The 25533-nt window shown below is 41.7% G+C and overlaps 1 protein-coding gene and 1 long non-coding RNA gene across 2 annotated transcripts in view; one reads left to right on the forward strand and one right to left on the reverse strand.

The window, feature by feature from the left end:
* Positions 1–6470, forward strand: part of TSLP (thymic stromal lymphopoietin) — a 51873-nt gene extending 45403 nt beyond the window's left edge. Inside the window, 6 exon segments of the mRNA XM_064279699.1 lie at positions 1026–1269; positions 2281–2661; positions 3347–3385; positions 3603–3800; positions 3915–4214; positions 6318–6470. Of these exon segments, the coding sequence (XP_064135769.1) occupies positions 1026–1269; positions 2281–2661; positions 3347–3385; positions 3603–3800; positions 3915–4214; positions 6318–6470 (1315 nt within the window).
* Positions 6471–8082: 1612 nt separating this feature from the next.
* LOC111750618 (uncharacterized) lies at positions 8083–24050 on the reverse strand. Its single transcript, XR_002785728.2, has 3 exons — positions 23516–24050; positions 22274–22383; positions 8083–15683 (listed from the first exon to the last, which is right to left on the reverse strand). It is a non-coding gene; the product is annotated as an uncharacterized LOC111750618 (long non-coding RNA).
* Positions 24051–25533: the final 1483 nt, after the last annotated feature.

Consider the following 25533-nt stretch of genomic DNA (forward strand, 5'->3'; position numbering starts at 1 on the left):
TTGGGGTACACTGAAGGTTTTTGAACAGAAAGTAATATGATTGAAGTGATCTAAGAGGTCACATAATTACAAATTAGGAGACTGGGGGCCATAGGGACCAAGTGGTTAGCAGTGCATTGAATAAAGCCTGGAGGCACAGTAGTTAAGAGCTATGGCTGTTAACCAAAAGGCTGGCAGTTCGAATCCACCAGCCATTCCTTAGAAACCGTATGGGGCAATTCTACTCTGTCCTTTAGGGCTGCTATGAGTCAGAGTCGACTTCACTGCAATAGGTTTGGGGGTTTTTAGCTCCTGTCGTCTGTCTAGCCAATGTCCAGCTCTCAGCCAGAATCACTTCTGATGTCACAGTAGATGAATCAGACTCGAGTGTCATGCTGCGGCACCCTGAAAAGGAGGGGGGTACTTCTTTTCCAAAGGATGCTTTCATGACATAAGCCCAGGGTTGGTAGGTTCCGGAAAAGCTTCCCTTTGAAGCTTCCCTTTGAAGCGGTGAGTCAGAGGCTTTCCTATGCGACTGTTATCCAGAACCTTTCATTCCCATTTTTAACACCAGCGTGCTGGGTCCAGTTGTATAGCTATCGAGAGCCTTCTCTGAAAAAAAGTTTCATCTCTGGCTTGAGGTTTCCATTGAGTCTGTGCCTTTCCCACTTCCCACATCAACGTCTGGTCTTGTTCCCAGGCTCCGTGCTCCCCGTGACATTTGCGGGGACTCACGTGGGGCCCTGCCTTGGCGGCTCTGGCAGATGACTCCTAGGAACTTCCCAAGGACCAGGGCGCTGCAGGCTCAGACAAGCTGGGGGGTGGAGGAGGGGAGAGAAGGTGAGGGGAACTGGGTGTCAGGAGGGAAGAGGTTGGCATGGGACAACTGAGACTGAACAGGGTTTATTCCTTAGCAGCCCGGTCGTGGTCTCCTTTTCCTCCCTTCAGCCCTTCACTGGCGCTGCTAGAAACCAGAAGGCGGCTACGACATTCTCTCTCCCGGTCTCACTTGGCTGCTCTTAAAATCCGTTTTCTGGCTAAACAAGAGTTTCTAAGTACAAATTCGAGCGGGCCACTCCAGCTACTTCTCTTGTCCCTAAAATCGCCCGAGGCGACCACAGTTTTCTAGGCTGCGCCGCGTCAGGCTGTGCGCCCAGGACGCAGTGCGAGCGGAATCGCGAGCCGCCTCCGGGCGGGCTGGGCAGGCTGCGCGCTGGACAGCACCCCGGCCTGGCGCTGCCTGTGCACAGCTCAGCGCGCGGCGCTGTGTGGCAGAACTTCTCGCATCTGGCATCCGCACTCTTACGCTATCCTTAAAAATGTGGTTGTGAAAGGAGCTGGACTTTATCCTTTTAAAAATTCCTGACACTTAACAGCAAGTTCTTGACACAGACACTTACAGGGCAGCCCTTAAGTACTCCCTAGCCCTCAAGAATATGCGCTTCTTTCCTGAAATAGAGAAAGGCGCTTTGAAAAGTAGTTGTTTGAGGGCGAGGCCCTTCAGACATTTCTTCGTTCATTTCAGCTTCTTACCTTCCCTGCCGCTAAAGTTCTGGTCACTATTACACATTTAATGCCTTCAGGTAGAAGCGCTGTGGAACCCTAAGGCTGCATCCACCCTCCAAAGTGTCCCCCTTAAATAAGCACAAGAGGTTTCTCAGAAGCCAGGGAGGAAGGAAAGTACTAGTTGAAGATGGTCGAAGAAAGTGTTCAGCGGTGTACAGGATGCACAGGTATCGGTACCAAATCCTTAGAGGGTCTGCTGCCTTTAAGAAGTTTCTTTCCCAACCAGAAAAAGTCCCTCATGGAAATTGTCCTGTAGGAGAAAGATGCATGTAAGGGTATCCGTTTCTTAAAGTACATTCAGGCACACATCAAGGGTACAGTAAAAAACAAAAAACCAAACCCAGTCCCGTGGAGGGTGTAGGGCAAAGGTAAAAGAAGGAAGGTAAGGGGAAATTCCTGATGATTTTACTAATGTTAAAATTCCATAGATTTGGCCAGTCCTATTTTTTTCTTTCAGGTCATCAATTCAGAATTCTATAAAGGAAGAAAATGACATCAAAGAAAATCATTGGCCTAGGAGAAAAGAGCCCGTAGGCGTTTAGGTATTATATATTTGGAGCCAGAAAGCTCAAGAGCATCAGGGAGACTCCAACTTAAGGCAACAGCATGGGTGAATATGGGTCTCCTGTGGACTGGGAATAGAGGCTATGGGTGCTGCTTGGGCAATTGCCTCCAAGGCAGGACTTCCAGATTTGGAGGCAATTCAGTCTGGGTGGAGAGGCTTGAATGTAAAAGGCGGGTGGACTTAGGTTTCCAAGTACCTTGCCTGATGCCTTATTATTTGTTCTATCAGGTTTTTTCAGGAAGATCTTCATCTTGCAACTGGTAGAGCTGGTGCTAACTTACAACTTCACCGGATGCGACTTTAGTAACATTACACAGAAATATGATAAAGTCATCTATCCAAAGCTAAAGGAATATACAAATGAGGTAGGTACAGACTTTTTAAAAAACAAATGTATTGTCATTGAAAGAGTAGGCACACATGCACGTGCACACACACACATACACACTCACAGTACGATTTATCTTTTAAGGAAAGGGACATACTTTGGAAAAAATCATGACCCCTCATTTTGTCAAGATTTTTTTACAAGTAATATCAAAATATTATTTGCTTCTGAAATACCTTTCTAGAAATTGGCACATTCTAAGTGTTCAGAAGCTGATGAGGAATAGGTAACACGTTTTCCATCAAGTGTCTAGTCTTTTCTGCTCTAAGTGTGCAGTTAAAGACAGAGTGAGTAAGAGGTTGAGAAAGAAAGGGGAGTAAAAGGGAATTCTTGACAGCTAAGTGCTAAGAAGTGAGGACAGCTCAGGGGAAGCTGTGCTTCAGGTTCTCCTAGTATTCCAGATGTTTCAGGATGCTGATACGCAATATGGTGCCCTTAAGATTTTTTAATATACAGTGGTTATCATTTTCCTAATGTCTTGATAGTGTGCGAAATGCATGAATAGCTACAGGGTGGATGCGGGCATCCAAAGAATGGCACTACTGTATTGCTCACGTGTGTAGCCTTGCGTGCAGGTGTGCCTGCTTGTGGGGAAGATCTCCATCTGGGCTCAGGACCTTTTGATATCCAGTTTAAAACACCAACTAGCACCATCTGAAGACTAAACGTTTCACTGGCTTGTCAGTAACAAATACCAAATGAACAAGCACTTTATGAGAAACTACTTTCAGAGCTTCTTTAAAGTCTGGGAGCAACTGGGGATGGTTTCCCCTCCGGACTTAAGAGCCTTTGCCCTAATTGTCGTTAAAACTGTATTCTTTCCTCTGTCTCTCTCTCTTTCCATCCAGACCAAAAAGCCCATCGACCACAAGCACTGTAAAAGCCAGGTGAGTTGGGGGGTCCGTGCTGCTGGCTTCTCCAGATAGACGTGAGCGATCGATCGGGGAAAGGGAAGTACCAGGTCGCGTGTAGAAATCCTGTCGGTGGTTGGGCTCCGGCACAGGGAGGCGAACTGAGCTGCCAGCGCGGGGCTGCCAGCGCGGGGCTGCCACCAAACTCTGCGGCTGCGCTCAGCGTCTGCCGCCACTTCTATTCTAATTTGAGAGGAAATCCCTTGGGGGATGGAGCGGGATTCCGGAAGAGGCTGCCTCCCGGGAGGAAGGACAAATAGGGAACCGGGACCTGGAAACGACGTCAGGGGAACCACCTCCCGGGGTGTGGCGCCTCCGCGCCGGGCACCACCCCTCGACAGCCGGCTGGGCCCTGAGAACTTGGGCGGAGCAAGCGTCCGTGGCCGCCTCTGTGCTTATTTGTCTCTGCTTTTTCCTCCCCGCCTCTTTCCAACTGCGCTTTCTGCGGGTCTCGCAACGCCCCTTCTTCCTGCTTCTTGCATTGGCTCTTTGTCCCTTGCCTTAACCACGACCTCTCCCTTTCCTCTTACCTTTCTTTTGTCTCTGGCACTTCTTCTATCACCCCCGCTACCCCTTTCACTCAATTTTTGATTTCTCTCTCTTTTTTCTTTCTCCTCACCCACTGGTGTTTTCTTCTTTTCGGGTAAACTTTGCCGCCGGCCGTGAGCAGTCAGAGTGTCTCGCTGAAATCGTGCGCCGCACCTTCAGTCCCGAGCCCGGCTGCGCGTCACTTGCCAAGAAAGCCTTCGCTGTTGTAACTGAAGCTGTCCTGACTCGGTGGTGCCCATACTACTCCAGAAGTCAGGTAAGCTGGTCGCACCGGCCTTTTTAATATTTTAGAGCTCACTTTAAATTAAACTAGGGCTTTTATGCGGAAGTCGGTCTAAGAGTCTTATTCAGGTTTTATCTTTTGAAGAGCAAATGAGATGTGTAAAAAGTATAAGCTGTCGATTCGTTCCACGCGGACACCTGAACCAAAACCTACCAGTTTCTAGGGTCTCTAAACCTTAGGCCAGTGTTTTCAGGCATGATCAGTGCGCCGCCTGCATCAAAATGTGCTGGCTCTTAGAGCACTGGAAGGTGACTGCTCAAAATGCAGGTTCCCAGGGACCCAACCCAGACCTTCAAAATCACAATCCCTGGGAATGGAGTTCCTTAAGAGATTTTTATCTTTTCCAAAATTTGACCAGCACTGCTTGAGTTCATCACTTAATGATTATGTGTTTCTTAAAATTAAATTGTACATTAAACCTTTACCCTGTGTTTGCTCAATTGCTTTTATGGGTGGTATTGCTGTCTCTTTACGTAATGGACTTTTGTACATGAATTTACATGCATTCGAATGAGCGTGTAACCTTAAATATGGAGACAGTATAGTGGAGAGTTAAGGGAAGTCATTTTGGAGGCAGGCTGCCTGACTTTGAATTCTAACTGAAAATTTGGATAAATCCCTCAGCCTCTCTGCGTCGGTTTAATCTGCAGAGTAAAGATCAGATTAGTAAACACCAGATAGGGTATTTGTGAGGATTAAATGAGCCAAAATATGTAAAAGCACATGGAACAGTGTTGCACATTATAACTACTCAATAAATATTTGTTTCAGCAGACAAGTGAAGCAGGGAGTTTATCTTCATGGTGACAAATTTCGGAAAGACAAAACGAGACCAGCGCAGATATGTACAATTGCTGCTTGTTAACCTCATGGACCTATCAGTCTGAACACTGTGTGTCTGAGTGGCCAAGGCTGGCACTTTTTTGGGGCTGAGAACTGAGGCCATAAGGCTGATCTGGGTTGATACATTTCTGAGTTGGGAGCTCAGCGCCAGGCAGCCAAGTAAGAAATCTGTTTGGCTCTATGCCTTCTGATCAAGGAAACCCTGGCAAATCTACAGATGGCCACGACGAAGTTCGTCCACATGAGGAGAATGCAACAGACAGGCTAGATCAAGTTCCTGGATAGCATGTGAGAAAGAGAAAGTCTAGAGTAATTTATCTTGACCCCCCTTCAAGACCAAAGGGAAAGTCTAGCAATAGTAATAGTTATGATTTGGCAGATTTTTAACTGCAAGATTAGTGCTTAGTAACCTGTTGGACTATATCAGTTTGAACACTGTGTGTCTGGGAGGCCCAGGCTGTTACTACTCAGGGATAATTCAGGTGAAGGAATACGCCAAAAGGTTATTGAAACCTTCTTGTTTTTTAAGTTTAGACTGCTCTTGAGAATAAGACTTCAGGGTGTCTGGTGGCACAGTGGTTTAGAGCTTGGCTGCTAACCAAAAGATCAGCAGTTCAAATCCACCAGCTGCTCCTTGGAAATCCTATGTGGCAGTTCTACTCTGTCCTGTAGTGTCACTATGAGTCAGAATCAACGGCAATGGGTTTGGTTTTTTTGGTTTATGGCACATACAGGTGTGTGGGAGGGCTGCACTTTGGGTTCAAACAATAGAATAGGTTACTCAGTGGTTTCTATAAGGAGGCATAAGATAGGTCCTGTCCTTGAGGAACTTACGATCTTGTCCAGGAGATAATGAAATCATTAATTTATTCACTTATTTAGTCATTTAATAAATATTCAGCATTTCTTATGTGCTCAGTGTTATGGGTGATACCTATGATGCAATAGTAAAAATAATGTATGAGTGAGTGCCAAGATAAATGACACACACTTAAGTTCTGGGAGAGTTTCCAGAAGAATGGTCTGAGCAATTGGGAGAGGTCTGTTGAGGAAGTGGTACTTGGCCTTGAAGCAAGAGTAGGTGGACAGAAGGGTGTTCCTCTGGAGAAAACATGGATGGGTATACAGTGAGCAGGTGTACTGAGGGCACACCGAAAGATGGATTTGCACAGAGAAGACAATGGTTACAGATAGTGTAAATTCATTTTGACCATTTATTCTCCTATTCTGCAGGTAAATAATACCCAGACAATGAAGGAGAGAAAGAAAAGAGAAGTCACAACGAGTAGATGCCAGAAAAAAATTTTACAGCTAATAGCATTGTGGCGCCGTTTCAGCCGACTTTTGTAGAAACAAAACAAATCCTATTTCACAGCAGTAAAATAAATCGTCTTTATTAGGTACCTAGAATGTTAAATATAACTGTGACGTTTAAAAGACCACCAGTAGTTATTTTTAATTACAGAAGGGTTTTCTAACTTATTTTTATAACCTTTTATTTTTTAATGTAGGTTTATAGTGCAGGCAGGAGTCCCTGGGTGACACAGTTAAGTGCTCCACTACTAAGCAAAAGGTTGGCGGTTCAAACCCACCCAGAGGCACCTCAGAAGACAGGCCTGGTGACCTGCTTCTGAAAGGTCACAGCCTATGGAACAGTTCTACTCTGCACACACCGGGTCACCGTGAGTCAGAAGTGAGTCAATGGCATCTAAACCACAACATAATGTGGGAGAAATAATATCTCTCAAGTGTGAGGGAAAGCTTATGTAGCATGGATGACCAGGCCGCTGGCTTAATGGCAGTAATTTTCAGCTGGAACTGCAGAAGCTTTACTCAAGGGAAGAATCTAAGAGTGTAGTAGAGGACATTTTTCCCTTGAAAAAGGAAAAAAGTTTAACTCAATGGTAGTGCTGAACCGCCATCTTTTTAAAAGACTGGCATTTCTTCTACATGTAATGATACTTCTTGTGTTCTTACTCTAAAAGCTTACAAAAGAAGAAAATAAAAGCTAAAGAGGTCACATAAATAGTTTTAAATACAATGAACTAATTTGAAAGAATTTTCAAGTAAAATATTGTGAAACATTAAGCCAAGTTTTAAAATTTGTCTAACAGATAAGTGGTATGTGCAAGTAGATCCTGAAGAAGTATTTTTGTTATAGCTAAAATAGTATATGTTTTTTAACTTATGGAATATATTTTTAATTTATTTTGTAAGCACTTTTTAAAATGTACATGTTGCTTTGTAATTGACACTATGTTTCTTAATAAAATAATTCTCTTAACTTTCTTGTGAATAGTCTTTTTAATGTAGCTAATGGACAGTTTTCACACATACCTTCCTGAGGGATGTCCCTTATCTTCAGGTTTTTATCTCACCTCATACTTGGAGCCCATTGACCACATCCTCCTTATTTTGTGTGTGTGGGCCCTGCCTATGGGAGAGAATATTTGGGGATGGGCAGCTTCAGGATTGAGTTTCTGGGTGGTGCAAATGGGTAAAGTGTTCAACTGCTAACCAAAAGGCTGGAGGCTCAGTCTACCCAGAGGAGTCTCGGAAGAGAGCCTGGATATCTACTTCCCAAAAAATCAGCCACTGAAAACTCAATGGAGCACAGTTTTACTGACACACATGGGGCCACCATGAGTCAAAGGCAACTTGAGGGCAACTGGTTAACTGGTTAGCATCAGGATGCATTCCAATTGTCCTTTCCTTAAATTACGTCATTCCCCTGTTGAATTTACTGCACACCTGGAAGAGACAGGATGCAAAGGGAGAAAAGGATGTCAAATCCATTCTTCTATTTTTGGATGCTTGCTACAAGCCAGAGCCACGGGCACCCTCTCACTCTTCTCCACTCAGAATCCTTCTGAACACCAATGGGAGGAGTAACACTAGCCACGGATCCCAGCCTAAAAAATGAAGATGGGAATATACTGATTATTCCTTTGTGGAAACTTTTCCCTCTCCACTGCCCTGAGGGCTGGGGCTGAGCAATGATAGAAAAGGGGATAGTCAATGTCCCTAAGCCTGTCTTAGCTGCCAAAAGGTAAGTGGAAGCTTACATTATCCTTGCACCTACTGTGTGCCAATCCTTCAGCCTGTACTAGGGATATAAAAGTAAATAAGACACAGCCCTCCCTTACCCAGGAGAAACTCAGTGTAGCTGAATAGGCAGTTTCCTTTGCCCCTGGGGAAGTAAGGACATGCTCCCTTCCCAAAAATGTTCCTCTAAAGACCTGGCCCAGGGCCTTAAATGCAATCATAATGGAAATTGCTTCGAATCTGAAATTGCCAAAAAAAAACAAAAGAAAACCCAGGTGCCCTGGCAACCCTATGTGTGTGGAAGTAGATTTTGAGGCCTTTCTTCTGAGGTGCCTCAGGATGGACTCCAACCTCCAACCTTTCATTTAGCAGCCAAGAGTATTAACCATTTGCACCACCCAGGGATTCCTAGAGCACTGAGTGTTCATTAATTTCCTGTGCAGAGTCGGTGGTAAAAGCCACACTTTATTAACTTCATCTTATCAGGGATTCACTCACTGTGGATTTCATGAAACTGTGGAGAGACATAACTGCAAAAGGTTTCTTGAAGTTGTTGTTTCTTCCCCTAAGAAGAATGAAGGACTGGGGAGGAAGGAATCTGCCCCAAATCATCCCATTAAATACAGTTTCTTTGAGTCTTCTGCTTTATCTGTAAAACGTCGTGTAGTTTATATATCTCATAGGTAGCTTAATATAAAATAAGCTGGACGATGAATAAAGAAGACTGAAGAATTGATGCCTTTGAATTGTGTTGGAGGAGAATATCGAATATACCAGGACTGCCAAAAGAACAAACATATCTGTCTTGGAAGAAGTACATCAAGTATGCTCCTTAGAAGCAAGGGTGATGAGACTATGTCTCACATACTTTGGACATTTTATCACAAGGGATCAGTCGCTGGAGAAGGATATCATGCTTGGTAAAGTAGAGGGTCAGCAAAAAAGAGGAAGACCTACAACGAGATGGGTTTGTAAGGGGGAAGGGGAGAGCTTGCACTCGGGAAAAGGAAGAGGTAGGGGGTGGTGACATTCCTCAATAAGATGGCTCCTACATAGTTAAACTTTAAGCCAAGGAAACAATCCCTATATGGTTCCTTAACTTGATAAAGTCCCTAACTTGATAAGGTCCCTAACTTGGTAATTAAACCGTAAGCCAAGGAAATAGTCTTTATAGGGGTCCCTGTCTTGACTGTTAAACATTAACAGGGAGAGATAAGAGACAAGAAGGGTATAAAACCCTAAGAAAACAACTATCGAGCGCTCAGATTCTTTCTCTACCTGAGTAGACCACTTGACGCTCCCTAGTCAAGTGTAGTTTCGCTACTAACCCTCTGCTTGCTAATAAACCTCTGCTCACTTGGCACTATATGTCTCAGTATTTGAATTCTTTCCTACACTGAAGATAAGAACCGAGGCTATTCTCTGGTAACAGATTGACACAGTGGCTGCAACAATGGGCTTAAGCATAACAACGATTGTAAGGATGGCACAGAACCGGACAGTGATACATAGGGTCACTATGAGTAGGAACCTACTGAATGGCACCTAACAAAAAATATTTTTTGAAATTTATCAAGGTTTTTTTTGTGAGCTAATATATGATCAGTTTTATAAATGTTCCATGGTTAATGGAAAGTTGCAAATTCTAATTTATATATCTGTTGAAGGAGCCGTGGTAGCACAAAGGTTAAGTTCTTAGCTGCTATCCAAAAAGCTGGTGTTTCAGTCCCACCCAGAAGATCACTGGGAGAAAGACCTGGTAATCTTCATCTGTTAAGGTTACAGCCAAGGAAACCTATGGCAGTTCTACTCTGTCATATGGGGTTGCTGTAAGTCAAAAACAATGTTTATCTATCGGGATTATCTTGTTAATTATGCTATTTTCATAATCTTTGTCTTTACTTTTGTCTCCTTCAGCAGTAGGTTGAGAGAGCTGAGTAAAGTCTCCTACTGGAGTCCTAGTGGCATAGTGGTTAAGCGTTTCGCTGCTTACCAAAAGGTTGGCGGTTCAAAACCATCAGGAGAAAGATGTGGCAGTCTACTTCCATAAAGATTACGGCCTTGGAAAGTTCTCCTCGGTTCTGTAGGGTCACTGTGAGTCGGACTCACTCAACAACAATGGGTATTGCCGCTATAACTCTGTATTTCCTTTTGTCCCTGAGGTTTTTGCATTCTAAATGTAGATACTATTTTTATTTAATGCCTAAAAATTCATAAGAGCTATTTATTTATCGAGAATTGTATCCTTTACCATTGTAAAATGTCCATATTTGTCATGGATTGAATTATGTCCCCCCCAAAGTGTTCCAACTTTGTTAGGCCATGTGTAGTTGTCCTCCATTTTGTGATTGTAATTTTATGTTGAGAGGATTAGGGTGGGATTTTACCACCACCCTTACTCAGGTCACCTCCCTGAGCCAAGGTAAAGGGAGTTTCCCTGGAGTGTGGCCTGCACCACCTTTTATCTCTCAAGAGATGAAAAGGAAGCAAGCAGAGAGTGGAGACCTCATACCACCAAGAAAGCAGCACGGAGAGCAAAGCGTGTCCTTTGGACCCAGGGTCCCTGTGCCTTAGAAGCTCCTTGACCGTGGGAAGATTGAGGACAAGAACCTTCCTCCAGAGTCGACAGAGAGAGAAAGCCTTCCCCTGGAACTAATGCCTTGAATTTGGACTTTTACGCTACTTTACTGTGAGGAAATAAATTTCTCTTTGTTAAAGCCATCCACTTGTGGTATTTCTGTTATAGCAGCACTAGATGACTAAGACAGTATTTTATTTACCAGGCAAAATATATATACTTTTCTTATTCCCAACGTTTCTGAGTCCCTTTATTTTAGATGTGTCTCTTGTATATAGCACATCATATTAGGGTGTATGTGAGGAAGGGAGCAGCTTGTAGGAAGAGGTCCAAATGGAGGCATGCTTAATTTAGTACTGTCGTATTGTTACATTTTCTGTTTTAGACTTCTACAGTATTTGTGTAATTAATTATAACCTAAAAACATGACTTCACATATATCCTGTTAAGCTTTCCTGGTTGATTTTTATCCCATTGTTCCATCATATTGAGATTTTTAATCTTGATTCTGTTGTTAATTACATAGCTCTCCCTTATAAACTTTTTATGGCTTAATTCAAATTACTAATAAAATGTTGATGAAGACACTACCAAGTTCTGTTGATGTTCAAAAGAAGCACCTCTATAGGCTGATAGAGTCATTTTCCATGTTCTTTGTTTAAAAAAAAGAAAAAAGTTTACTGTAACCTTGCATAACCCAATCTCCATTTTCTCACTATATCCATAGCAAAATAAAGTTCAGGGGAATTTTGTCAAATGCTTTATTGAAGTCAACCCATGGTAAGCTTATCTCATCCCCCAAATCTATATATTAAATAAACTTATCAAAAAAAAATTGTTTATATCTCAGTTACATTCCTTTCTAAAATCTTACAAACCTATTATCTGAGAATTATACCAGAGAATACGTCAAGCTGATCTCAATTTTCTAGTGTTCCCCCCCTTTCCATTATTTTTTGTACTAATGTTACTAAATGCTAGTCTGACACAAAGGGTCCTTGTCTTTTCCCGGGTAAGAATAAAAGCAAAAGACTATCTTCAGCAAGCTTCATTTTGCTTGAGTCAAGCAAAAGGAGTTAGCAAGGATCTAAGCCTCTCCAAAAGACTGACTGGAAAAGGGAAGCAAGATTAGGGCTTATATGGGTTCGGTGGAGACAATAGAGTAATGAATATTTAATAGGCTTCTTTCGAGGGGCGGATACTTCTCAGAATGGCTGTGTGTGCTGATTAGGTTGCAGAGGGGGGCTCATCTGGAATCTAAGATGGAATTTGCTGATACTCAAAATGGAGTTTTCTCAGCTGGAAGCCCTTGGCATCACTTATTATGGGATATAGTGTAGGCTCACTTGATCTTCAGCACTACATCGCCGTCTTCGGAGGGCTAAGGAAGGTTAAACAGCAGTCACTACTTTGTTCTTTTGCACATGCCTGTAAAGGAGGGGACTAGAAAAACACTAAGAAAAAAAAAAGGAGATAGTAATTCATGGGTTATTTCAATCTTATCCCATGTTGACAAGTTGGGTCCCTGTTTTCCCAGCTTCTAGATGGTAATCTTTTCTGGGTTTTGTTCCACCAGCACAGTTAACCCTGTCTCAAGACAGGGTGTGGTTCCTGTTTACCCAACTTCTAGACGGTAATCTTTTAACAGCTCTTTTGTTCCACCAGCACAGCTAACCCTGCCTGTCTCAAGACAGGGTGTGGTTCCTGTTTACCCAACTTCTAGGTGGTAATCTTTTAACAGCTCTTTTGTTCAGCCACAGCACAGTTAACTGTATCTGCCTCACTAACTTTTCTCAAATGCTTTTTTTGTAGGTGAAACTTTAAGAATGCCTCCTTTCTGGCATTGTACTTTTTAAATGCACTATTTTTTTTAAATACACTTTTTAAATATATTTTTTAAATATCACTGCTTTATGATATCCAGTGTTTATATAGACTACTAGCTAATGAAATTGCTCTGATTATTACTCTGCAAAAGTTATTTATCCCTGCGTACAAGGATAATAGTCTTCACATGAGCATGATCGTTGATGAACTTTCTTCAGTCTCAAGTTCTGCACCTCTAAAATAGGGATGATGCTGCCTAAATATTATAGGTCATTATGAGAATTAAAGTACATAATAAATGTAAGGCCCCAAGCGTAAGAAAACTACACTAAAGTTCAATGTAATTAAATTTTTCAAAACCGGAAAACCTTGGAACCAGGCAATGAAATTTTGAAGGACAGAAGTGTGTTTCTTTGGACTTCTTCAGCATGTTATAGTTTTCTTTCTTTGGCACTTTCCACTGCACACCTTACACACTCTTTCATAAATAATATTATGATATTGTCTACTAAAAAGAAATAAATTTAAAACTGGATAGCTTTAATTAACAACTTCTACCAATTAGGAGTCTCTGGGTCATGCAAACAGCTGCTAAACAAAAAGCTGGCAGTTCAAATACCCCCAGAGGCACCTCCAAAGAAAGGCCTGGCAATTTACTTCTGAAAAATCAGCATTGAAAACACTGTGGAGCACAGTTCTGCTGACACACATGTGATTGCCACAAGTCAAATTAACTTGAATGGTAACTGACCCATGGAGTACAGAGATTGACCCCAGCCCTGGGGTGGGCCTTGATTAGTCTAAGTCAGTCTGGGTGCTCCCAATATCCTTGCTTAGAGTTGGTAGAGGTAACCAAGCCAAAACCAAGAACACATTGGATTCCTCTGATACAGGGATTGTTTAGTAACACAAACATGACCACTTCTGGTGATGAAGAGTAAGTAAAAGTTTTTTGGAGGGCACCTTAAAAAACGTTTCTTCACTCTTAAGAGGGGTCATAGACAGGTAAAGTCTCCCTCTCACAAGATGTGAACAAAAAGCACGCGGTGGCAGTTGCAATTGGCAATTGCTCTAAGACCAGCTTCACGATGAACGGACACTGTGAATGGCAGAGAAAAAAGATGGAAAGAACCTGAGGTTTAAATTACATAATTGAGGAGATGAATCAACCGACCTAAAATTCCACCCTACATCTTTAGTTCCCATTCTGTGAGCTAGTCGAGTAAGGGTTTTGTTTTTGTTTTGTTCTGTTTGTTTTTGGTTTTGTTTGTGTGTGTGGTTGCTGTTGAAAGCTACAATTTCTCTGAGGGCCAAAAAGAGAGAAGTTAAGCTTTGATTTAAGGAGCAATTTAAAGCAAGGTAGAGATGAGTAAAATGAAGCCAGTCCCTAATAGCATGGCAAAAAAAACTGAAGTTGTGACCTGGGATGGTGGGTGTGCTGAAGTGAGAATGTAAAAGGGATGGCACCCTGACATGTTTCCCACTGCTTCTTGTAAAATGTTTTAGCACTGCAAAACAGCCTTCATGTCAAAACATTTCCTTGGCAAGTGTCTTAGATGTCTAGTGCTGCTACAACAGAGATACTACAAGAAGGTGGCTTTAACAAACAGAAATTTATTCTCTCACAGTCTAGGAAGCTAGAAGTTCGAATTCAGGGTGCCAGCTCCAGAGGAAGTCTTTCTTTCTCTGTGGGCTCTGGGGGAAGGTCCTCGTCATCAATCTTCCCTAGTCGAGGAGCTTCTCCGAGCAGGGACCCCTGGTCCAAAAGACAAACTATTCTCCTGGCTCTTTTTTCTTGGTGGTATGAGGTCCCCTGTCTCTCTGCTCGCTTGTCGGGGGACATCCCCGGCAAGGAAAGACCCTTACTGTGCATCATGGCAGATAATCCAATGAACTGACACGTAGGCCTTTCCAGATTCATGAGTTCAGGGAAACTTACTGATACGGGCAAGCAGCTGCTCTCCGGTGGCAGTTGGCTGGAGTATTTTCCGCAACCACCTAGCAAGGACTCAAGTTTATAGACCATTGGGTCCAAGGCTTATTGTTTTTCTCCCACGTCCTTGCATAGTCAGAGTTCTCAGGGACTTCACGTCCAGGCCCAGATGTTTTCCTTCTTGTTGCTAAGACATTCCTTGGCCTTGGCTGCTGGCCCAGTCATACCACTCCCGACCTTGTACCTTTGCTGGAGTCTATCCCAAATTCATCCCCAGTGTGCTTTGGGGAACAGCAAAGCTGATTCCATTACGGAGGGGATGCATATAGCTGAATAGCATTACCCTACATCACTTCTCTCTTTAATATTTCGAAAGAGATTGGTTTTAGACTCAATCTAATCTTGTAGATTGAGTCCTGCCTCATTAACATAACTGTCACTAATCTCATCTCAATAATATCATAGAGATAGGATTTACAACACACAGGAAAACCACATCAGATGACAAAATGGGGGACAATCAGGCAATACTGGGAATCACGGTCCAGCCAAGTTGACAGATATTTTTGGGGGCACAATTCAATCCATAAAAGTATGTCTAACTAGAAAGCTACTTTTCAAGAATGTGCTCCTGAATGCAGTGTGTTTATGCCCCTCCCTGCTACCTCTTCTCCTACCCTCCCTCCCACTAGCTATGCTTCTTGTAGGGGAGGGCATGACAAGAAATGTCCAATTGTATTAAAGATGACTGAGTTTAGATTGTGCCTGTAGCAGATCATCTTGGGTATGAAAATTTGCTGAGAACTTTGGATTAATAAACCAAATGGATGTGGAATTTGAGGAAGACCTGATAAAACCTTAAAAGTACATCTCATACTTTATCCTGACAATCCTAACACATAGTGGTTTCTTCATGAATATGCTGATGAAATAAGTAAATTAAATTGAAAGTAATGAAATCAAATTAAAATGAAATTAAAAGTGAAATATCTGTTTCCCAAAAATAAACCGTTCCTTAAAGGCCATAAAGAGTATGGCTACTCCGACTCGTGGTGACTCCATGTGTGTCAGAGTAGAACTGTAATCCACACGGTTTTCAATGGCTGATTTTTTTGCAAAATAGATCGGTAGGCCTTTCTTCTGCAGTGTCGCTGGGTGGACTCAAACCTTTTGGTTAGCAGTCGAGCAAGTTAACCGTTTGCGCTACCCAGGGATTCTACAAAAAAAAAAAAAGAGTCAGAAATTGAATTGGCAGCAGAAAATATCAGGTATGCTTTCTGATGTCAGCCACACATGCTTCCCCCCCTCATTTCTTCTGTAAGTATGTAAAAGGGAGGAAAAAAAAAAACAAACAAACTAGCATATCCCAAGATCCCAAGATCCATCAATGATATTGCAAAGCCTGGCATTCCCCACAGGCTTATTCCTACAATTACCCTTCACAAAAAAAAAAAAAAAAAAAAGGCAAAATAAAAATTAACCTCCATTCATTCAAGCATCAAACATCTATTGAGCTTTTTTTCTGTTTCATTCCTGGGCACACAGCTGAGAACAAGAATAATTTGAAAATCTTAAAGTTATGAAAAAAAACCAGAGGATATTTATCATTTGAGAACCTTATGGCTCAGTCCTCACTTTCTGTAATGTAGCTTTATTAGTTCTAAGAAATACAAATTACGTGTAAAAAAAATAAAATGTTATTTTTATAAGCTAGTTTTACACATATCACCACAATTCATACACAATCAGCTTTTCCTCAGTTATGGTGAGATAACAAACAAACATCTAATCCCACTGGTTTACAACAATAACTGTTAATTCTCACTCAAGTTACAATTTGGCAACTACAAGTTCACTTATCCTCATTCCAGGAACCAGGCTGAAAAAGGAGCCCCTATCTGAGATATAAGGAGTCCTTGGGTAGAAAAAAAGTTTAAGCACTCAGCTCGTTATTAGGTGCCATCAAGTCAGTTCCTACTCATAGCGACACTATGCCCAACAAAACAAAACAATGCGCAGTCCTGCGCCACTCTCACAATCGTTTTTAGGTTTGGGCCCATTGTTGGAGCCACTGTGTCAATCTATTTCAACGAGGGTCTTCCTCTTTTTCACTGACCCTCTTCCTTATCAAGCAGAATGTCCTTTCTTTTTCCAAGAAAGATTTGTTGGTTCTTCTGGCAGTCCATGGTATATTCAATATTCTTTGCCAACGTCATAATTCAAAGGCATCAATTCTTCTTCAGTCTTCCTTATTCACTGTCCAGCTTTCGCATGCAAATGAAGGCGATTGAAAATACCATGGCTTGGGTCAGGTGCATGTTAGTCCTCAAGATGATAACTTTGCATTTCAACACTTTAAAGAAGTCTTTTGCAGGAGATGTGCCCAATGCAATATCTTGTTTGACTTCTATTTCTCGACTGCTGCTTCCATGGGTGTTGATTGTGGATTCAAGTAAAATGAAAATCCTTGACAATTTCACTTTTTCTCTGTTTACTGTGATGTTGCTTATTGGTCCAGTTGTGAGGATTTTTGTTTTCTTTATGTTGAGGTTTAATCCATACTGAAGGCTGTGATCTTTGATCTTCATCAGTAAGTGCTTCAAGTCCTCTTTGCTTTCAGCAAGCAAGGTTCTGTCATCTGCATATTGCAGGTTGTTAACGAGCCTTTCTCCGATCCTGATGCCCCTTTCTTCTTCATATAGTCCAGCTTCTAGGATTATTTGCTCAGCATACAGATTGAGTAGGTATGGTGAAAGGATACCTCATGAACACCTTTCCTGATTTTAAACCAGGCAGTATCCCCTTCTTCTGTTTGAACAACAGCCACTTGGTCTATGTACAGGTTCTGCAGGAGCACAATTAAGTGTTCTGGAATTCCCATTCTTCACAATGTCATCATAATTTGTTATGATCCACATAGTCGAATGCCTTTGCATAGCTAATAAAACACAGCTAAACATCTTTCTGGTATTCTCTGCTTTCAGGCAAGATTCATCTGGTATCAGCAATGATATTCCTCATTCCACGTTCTCTTCTGAATCCAGCTTGAATTTCTGGCAGTTCCCTGTCGTTGTACTGCCACAACCAATTTTTAATTTTCTTCAGCAAAATTTTACTTCCATGTGACATTAATGATACTGTTTGATAATTTCTGCATTCTGTTGGATCACCTTTCTTTGGAATGGGCACAAATATGGATCTCTTCCAGTCAGTTGGCCAGATAGCTGTCTTCCAAATTTCTTGGCATAACCGAGTGGACACCTCCAGTGCTGCATCTGTTTGTTGAAACATCTCAGTTCATCTTAGTAACACTCAGCTACTAACTAAAAAGTTGGTGCTTCAAATCCACCCAAATTCACCTTGGAAGAAATGCTTGGTGATCTACTTCTAAAAGGTAACAGCCTTGAAAACCCTATGGAGCATTTCCACCCTGACACACATGGGGTTGTCATGAGTTGGAATCGACCTGACAGCAGCTGGTTTGGTTTTATCAGAGAGATGCCTTTTTCGTGGCAGAGGAAAAGAGCAAGAGAGTTGGCAGAAGCATGCAGTGACTCTCAAAGCTCCTGGTGGGGCATAGTGTATGTACATCACATATTTGTTCAAGTGCCACTGACCAAAGCAAGTCAAAAGTTCCCCCAATTACCACATCAAGGATTTACTATAAGTCATGAGCAAACATCAGGGATACAAACATCCTTACAGGGAGGGAACATAAATATCGGGGACGCTGATATAATACGGAATTCATTGCTCCGGAAGGGAATGTGACTCATATAAAACAGAGAAAACATTTTACATTTTTAGCAGTTTATACATTTAGAAGTAGCTTTATTCACTAAATAAATATTTGAGCATCCCTGGTGGTACAGTGGTTAAAGCATTCAGCTGTTAATCAAAAGGTCAGTGGTCAGAATCCACCAGCCGCTCCATGGGAGAAAGATGTGGTAGCTTCTATCAAGATTTACAGCCTTGGAAACCCTATTGGGGCAGCTCTACTCTGTCCTACAGGGTCACAAGAAGTCAGAATCGACTGGACAGCAGTGGGAAAAAAAAAAAAAAATTTGCCTTCACAGAGCTTACCCACTAAACTATTAAAGTAAAATAAACCTAAGAAATATGTCTAGCATGCAGTAAGAAAATCATCTTCTCTCTCTTCTTTAAATTTTTGAATAAATATTTACATATAACTAGCATCTTGGTCACTTTCAAGGCATACCCAAAACATGTCTAGAAATATGTGTTCTATTGAGAAATCTCAGGCAAAACTGAAAGTACATGTAAGTACATGTCAAGAACAGAATAACAAGCTGTCATTCTGATAACATCTGTTCTTTAACTATCCAAACATTCCAAGGGTTTAGGACTTTTGTGTGCCAAGTCTGCCCAAGAATGTACAGATCAGATGTTTAAGTTAGCTGATAAGTTACTTTTATTTTCATAATACAATAATAGAATTTTAGACTTATGTACATTTTTTTACTTATTATATTAATCCCTTGAGTTTAAATATTATTAGAGTGCCAAAATTATCTTTTCATAAACAAAAAGCATATGGAGATAAAATAATAAGGATAAAAGGTTATTTTGTATGTTGAATTTTGGTCCTGGTTCTAACGTCATGGTTTTTTAAGTCCATGCTTACATGCTCAGACATGTTTCCCCAAATCTGCATTATGCTAGGGCAGCTGGCCCTGGGGTTTGAACCTCCACTGCTCACTGTACCAGAATCAGCCTTCTCCAGGATTCCAAGGAACTTCTTAGCTTAATCATCTGCCAAGACTCCCGTTTCATTATGACAAGTTCCTCTTTGGAGCCTTTATTCTCTACTTTCGACAGCAGAATTGAGAATTGAGAATACTATCTCAATCCAGGAGCTCTAATAACGTTTAATCTGGATCCCTTTGCTCAGGAGGCATCTTCACCCATCAAGCTGTCCAAGTAACCAGCTTGCTCTTCCAAGTAATCAGTTCTACTCACCAAGGGAATCTATGAGAGCTCTTTTTTGTGGAGTTTGAAAGGCCCCGCTGCAGCTTTCAATCAGGACAATCAAACATACTAGCCGCTGCTCTGTATCACTGAGCGAGTCCACTCAGGTTATTTCTATAGTAATTATGAAAACTTACTCTAAGGATGCCTGCTCTCTCATGTAGAGAGACAAGCCATGAGTATGAGTTAAGAGAAAATCCAGACTTAAAGAAGTTAAATGATAATGTCTTGGGCAAGATGGTTGCCTTGAGTCAGAATTGACTCAGCGGCAGCTGGTTTGGTTTCACGTGTGTGTGTGTGTACGTATGTGTGTGTTTTCTAGGGAGGGGGTGCAAAAGGTAGCTCAGTATTCTTTCTATTACACTTCACTTCCTTTCTCGTTTGATTCAGACATCCATCTTCATTTAACCATGTCTGCATTTCTGAGGATCTCCCACATGTCTTGGGACAAGGTAAAACCAGTCCATGGAGTTCTCCCCAGCTACGTTCATGAAGAATCACTACCATATCAACACCTCCAGCACACACCTGGGCAACGCTAATATGCTGGTACTATATGTGACACCAGCACAATCTGCTATGCCACCCACTATCTTCAAAACCTCCTCCTCACTTATTGACTATCTTGTTATCTGACATTTCACATTCATGACAATAGTAAAAAATCTACTATCCAGCTGTTTTGTACATTAACAATGTACATCTGTCAGTAATGAATGCAAGGGTGCAAGGCGAGAGTAGCCCTGGCTTTGATGGTTAAAGTTATGTGTCAGCCTGGCTGGGCCATGATTCTCAGTGGTTTGGCAGTCAGATAATGAGGAAACTTGGCAGTTATGTAATGATGTAACAAAAAAAAACCCAAACCCATTGCTGTCAATTAGATTCTGACTCATAACTTGGCAGTTCTGTAATGATTTAATTGGCAGTTATGTAATGATATAACTTGGCAGTTATGTACTGATGCAGTCCTCCATTTTGCGATCTGATGTGGTCATCCTCCATTTTCTCATAACACTGATTTTGCATAATGACCTGGTCTTTGGACCTTAACCATGAAGTGAGGAGAGGGTGTATTCACTTACTCCATGGCTGGCAGGTTGTTGGCATGGAAGATAATCCCACCACCTAATCCCTGCCATCTGGGAAGTATGGACTCTTATGCAAGATTCAAAATAGGATATTTCCTACATGAACTCTACATTTGGAAGATGGCTAGTATTATGGATTGAATTGTGTCCCTCCAAAATATGTGTATCAATTCGGCTAGGCCATGATTCCCAGTATTGTGCATTGTCCTCCATTTTGTCGTCTGATGTGATTTTCCTGTGTGTTGTAAATTCTGACTCTATGGTGTTAATGAGATAGGATTAGCAGCAATTATGTTAATGAGGCAGGACTCAATCTACAAGATTAGATTGTGATTTAAGCCAATCTCTTTTGAGACATTAAAGAGAGAAGCAAGCAGAGAGACTTGGGGACCTCATATCACCACAAAACAAGAGCCAGGAAAATAGCGCATCTTTGGGCCCTGGATTCCTGCACTGAGAATATCTGAGACAGCGTGTCATGGATTGAATTATGTCCACCCCCAAAATGTGTGTATAAATTTGGCTGGGCCATGATTTCCAGTATTGTGTGGTTGTCCATTTTGTGATTGTAATTTTATGTTGAAGAGGATTAGGGTGGGATTGTAAGACCCTTACCCAGGTCACATTCCTAATCCAATGCAAAGGGAGCTTCCCTGGGGTACAGCCTGCACCACCCTTTATTTCTCAAGAGATAAAAAAAGAAGGGAAGCAAGCAGAGTGTGGGGGACCTCGTACCACCAAGAAAGCAGTGCTGGGAGCAGAGCTTGTCCTTTGGACCCGGGGGTTCCTGCACAGAGAAGCTCTTAGTCCAGGGGAAGACTGATAACAAGAACCTTCTCCCAGAGCCGACAGAGAAAGCCTTTCCCTGGAGCCGACGCCCTGAATTTGGACTTCTAGCCTACTAAACTGTGAGAGACTAAATTGCTGTTTGTTAAAGCCATCCACTTGTGGTATTTCTGTTATAGCAGCACTAGATAACTAAAACAGTGAGAATCACAACATGACATACTTGTCTACATTTGCATTAATGGGAATGTCCACCAATGCAGGCATAATGCAAATTAGTTGCATCTCTCACTCTCTTTCCTGCTGAATATAACTAAAGTATCTATTTATCATGTACGGTACTCCCATTTGTACCATGAGTTGTTCTCACGCCTTACCTGCTTTCCCTCCTCATTGTTTATGTAGGTTTGTAAAAGGAAAAAAAATATATATATATCATATCCCAAAATCAATGTCGTTGCAAAATCTGACACTATTCCCCACAGGCTCATTTAAAAGTTAAGTTTGCTTCTAATGATTTCCTGTGTTCACGTATTAATTCACCTCCGAGAATTGAAACCATCAATTACATAAAATGTCGGCAGTTTGAATTCGCCAGGCGCTCCTTGGAAACTCTATGGGGCAATTCTACTCTGTCCTATAAGATCATTATGAGTCGGGGTCAACTTGACAGTAACAGGCAAGTCCAAAATACAAAGATAATTAAAAGATCAAGATACCACATCATCCATTTTCATAATTCAGAAATAAATTTTAACAAAAAGTAAAGAATGTCAATGTAGTAAAATAAAACTGAAAGCTCTGGCAATTTTGTGCCTTTAATGTGTGCATGTTATAAATCTAAAATAGTATTTACACAGAGGGATAGAAATGGATAGGATAAAATAGAGCTGATACAGAATTGTTCAATGTATTTATAAGAAGTATCTGAGAAATACATTACCATTTCTTCTAGACAAAGGTTTTGAAGTAACCACGTATTCCATGATCCAGAGTTATGTTTGTTGGGATATTCTTTCTGGTGATTTTCTCTTCTGCCTTTCCTGAAACACACTGTTTAAGAACTGGGTATTGATTTCCAGACAGGATCAAACACATAGATTTAACTTTATGCTCAAGTTTGCCTCTTTCACAGATAACCAACTTAGATAAAATAAGCCAATTTAGATAAAATAGTCATGAACAAAAGCCTGATCTCAAATTTCTGTGTTCAGTTAATGTTTCTTTTCTTTGGGAAGGAAAGAAGTCTGTATCCTCCTTTACTCTTGATCCTGTCTCTATTTTATTCCCTCATCCTTCCACACACAAACATCTTGTTTTGTTTTAAAACCCTCTCTACCCTAACTCCACTTTAATTTTTGGTATCATATTATATTTTATATATCTTTACGAATCTTTTTTAAAATGTCCTGCAATAAGGCAGGGTATACATGTAAGTATCCAACATGAGAAATAAAATAATACCTTGTTTAATCTTTTCCTTTTATAATTAAGAATAGGGTGGTTATGAGTCAGAATCGACTCAGCATCTGTGGTTTGGTTTTGGTTTTTTTAAAGACAACATTTGTGGAAAGCATTTCTGCACCGCCGTTCTCCTCCCCACCCCCAACCTGTGTTTGTAGAGTGCTGTAATTAAGTCACCCATGCACCCTGACCATGCAATTGGCAGCCTGAAAAAAAAAAAAAATTTTTTTTTTTTTTGGAAGGTTAACAGCAAGTGGTGGAGTATCAGAGTGATCAAGTTCTTCTCAATGTTCAAGACCTTTAGGCAAACACCATCTTAGACGTGGAAAGAAGAAAAATTATAATGACGTGTATGGATCCCAATGCTTGTCATAGGAGGATACATGGAAAAAAGAAATTACAAATCCATCATCTATAAGTCCTTAACTCTTATCTTGACCATGAAATCTTGTACAGGCAATGAGATACCATCTCACCCCAGCATTACTGGCCAAATCAAAAAATCATGAAATAGAGAGACTTTTGGCCAACATAACACCACAGATAGAAGCACCACGCCATCCCTCCACAGCAAAGACCCAAAAAACTAAGTAAAACAAAGACAAACATCGTTCCTGGAACCTGAAGTGTCAAATGAAGAGATAAAGAACTCAGCTAAACACTGAATGGAATAAGAAACTGACAGAGGACTGAGAGCGAGGAAAGATACTTGCTGAGGTACCTTATCAGTTAATGCAGCACAGATTAGCCATCTTGAACTCCTGCTGGAGATCAGCTGACAGGAAGCAGAAGAAAGCAGCTTCACAGAGCTCCCAGCAGAAGACAGAACACCCAGTAACCAGCAATACATCCTTTCCCACCCCCATCCTCTTCCTGCCGCTCTATCTCGGAGCTCCCTGGCTGACTACTACGGCTCAGCCCACTGGGAAATGCAGCATCTGTACCACTTGAATTCACCCCCACCCACATCACAGATTGGTAGACAGGGAGTATGGGGAAGCAGTTTCGCGAAGTTCCCAAAAGAAGACAAAACACCCAGTAACAAGCGATACATGCTTTCGTAACCCCCACTCTTTTTCCCCTCCCCTTTCAGCCTCCTGCTTCCTGCCAGCTACAGTTTCTTGACCAGGAGGCAACCACTTCTGCCTGTGGCCACTTTGATTTGCCCATCCACACTAGCCAGGTCCCTGAGCTGGTGTAGTATCTTTCTGACTCTATTGGTTTCTTCCATGACTCCCACAACCTCCCCGCTCCTTTCTCTCAAACACCTGGCTCTGTGTGCCATCTTTGCTTCTTTTTGAAAGGCTGTGAAGACCCACTCAACTGGGGATCCACTCCCCCTGCCGGCGACACCACACTGGTGGAATCCCTGGGACTTTTTTTTTGCTTGTTTTGTTTTGCTTTGCTTTGTTCTGTTCTGTTTGTTTTCTATTCTTTCTCTTTTTGCGCTTGGGATCCCCTTCTAGCCAGACTACACCACACGGCCTAGGAGCCACTCTCCCAATCTGCACTGCCATGTAGGTGGGATCCCTGGGGGCATGTCTTTGCTTTTTTGTTTGTTTCTTTTTCTTTTTTCCTTCTCTTTTTCTCTTTCTGTCTTTCTTCTTTTCTCAGTTCTCATCTGTCTATACTTACCTTCTTTTCCAGTCTCCTGAATACCTGGTGCTGTGTGATATCTATACCTCCTATAGCCAGGCTATATTGCGCAGCCTGGGAGACTCCCCTGGTCTTTGCAGCTGCATTGGTGGGATCCCTGGGGACTTCTCTTTTCTATTTTTTTCCCCCCAATTTTTCCTTTTTGCTTCTCTCCATTTTTCAGGTTTTCATCTCTCCACTCCAATGGCAAGCTCCCTTTGCGCACTTTTTTTGGGGGGTGTGTGTGTCTGTGTTTTTTTCTCGTTTATTTTTGGCTTCTGTTTCTCTCTCCTCTTTCCCATACTCATACTAGCTCCATACATCACAATGCCCCCATTTCCTGCCTACCTGCACCGTGTACTGAACATCACACCTCCTACCAGCACAGGCATGGCCTACTGGAACCTGCCCAGCACTGATTCCTGTCCCACCCTGTCAGCCGTAGTATGTGCCACAATTAACCCAGCCCAGCCCCTCCCCTTCAGATGGACCTGCTCTGCTACACCATAGCTGAGTGACTGGCCCCACCCATTGGACAAGAAGGTGAAAAGTACCATGACTACAGACAAGCAAACAACAAAAATGCACAGCCTGCCTGCCCAGACATAACCAAATAAAACAAAAATCAGAATTAAACAAACAAATCTACAAATGAGAAACAAAGAAAAAAACTACTAAATGTCCTGAAGACAGCAGACAATATTAAAACATATAAAAAGACAGGAAAGAATAGTTCCAGTAGGTGTCCAAAATAAAACCCCAGACACCTTTCCAGTAAAAGAAAAGGCACTAGAACTATCTGACAGGGAATTCAAATCTCTAATATTCAGAGTTATCTAAGAGTTGAAGTAAACAGCAGAGAAAAGAGAGGAAAAAACAGACGAATTTATGGAAAAGGCAGACAAAGTCATGGAAAATACAGACAAAAAGTGGAATAATTCAGGAAAACAATACAGGAACAAAATAAATTCACAACTAGAAATCATACAAAAACATCAATTAGAAATCCAAAAGATAAACAACAAGATTTCAGTAATGGACACTGTCATAGAAGGACTGAGGAGCAGGTTTGAAATGATGGAAGACAGGATCAGTGAAATTGAA

Source organism: Loxodonta africana, chromosome 2 (assembly GCF_030014295.1).
Source record: "Loxodonta africana isolate mLoxAfr1 chromosome 2, mLoxAfr1.hap2, whole genome shotgun sequence".
Taxonomy (NCBI): domain Eukaryota; kingdom Metazoa; phylum Chordata; class Mammalia; order Proboscidea; family Elephantidae; genus Loxodonta; species Loxodonta africana.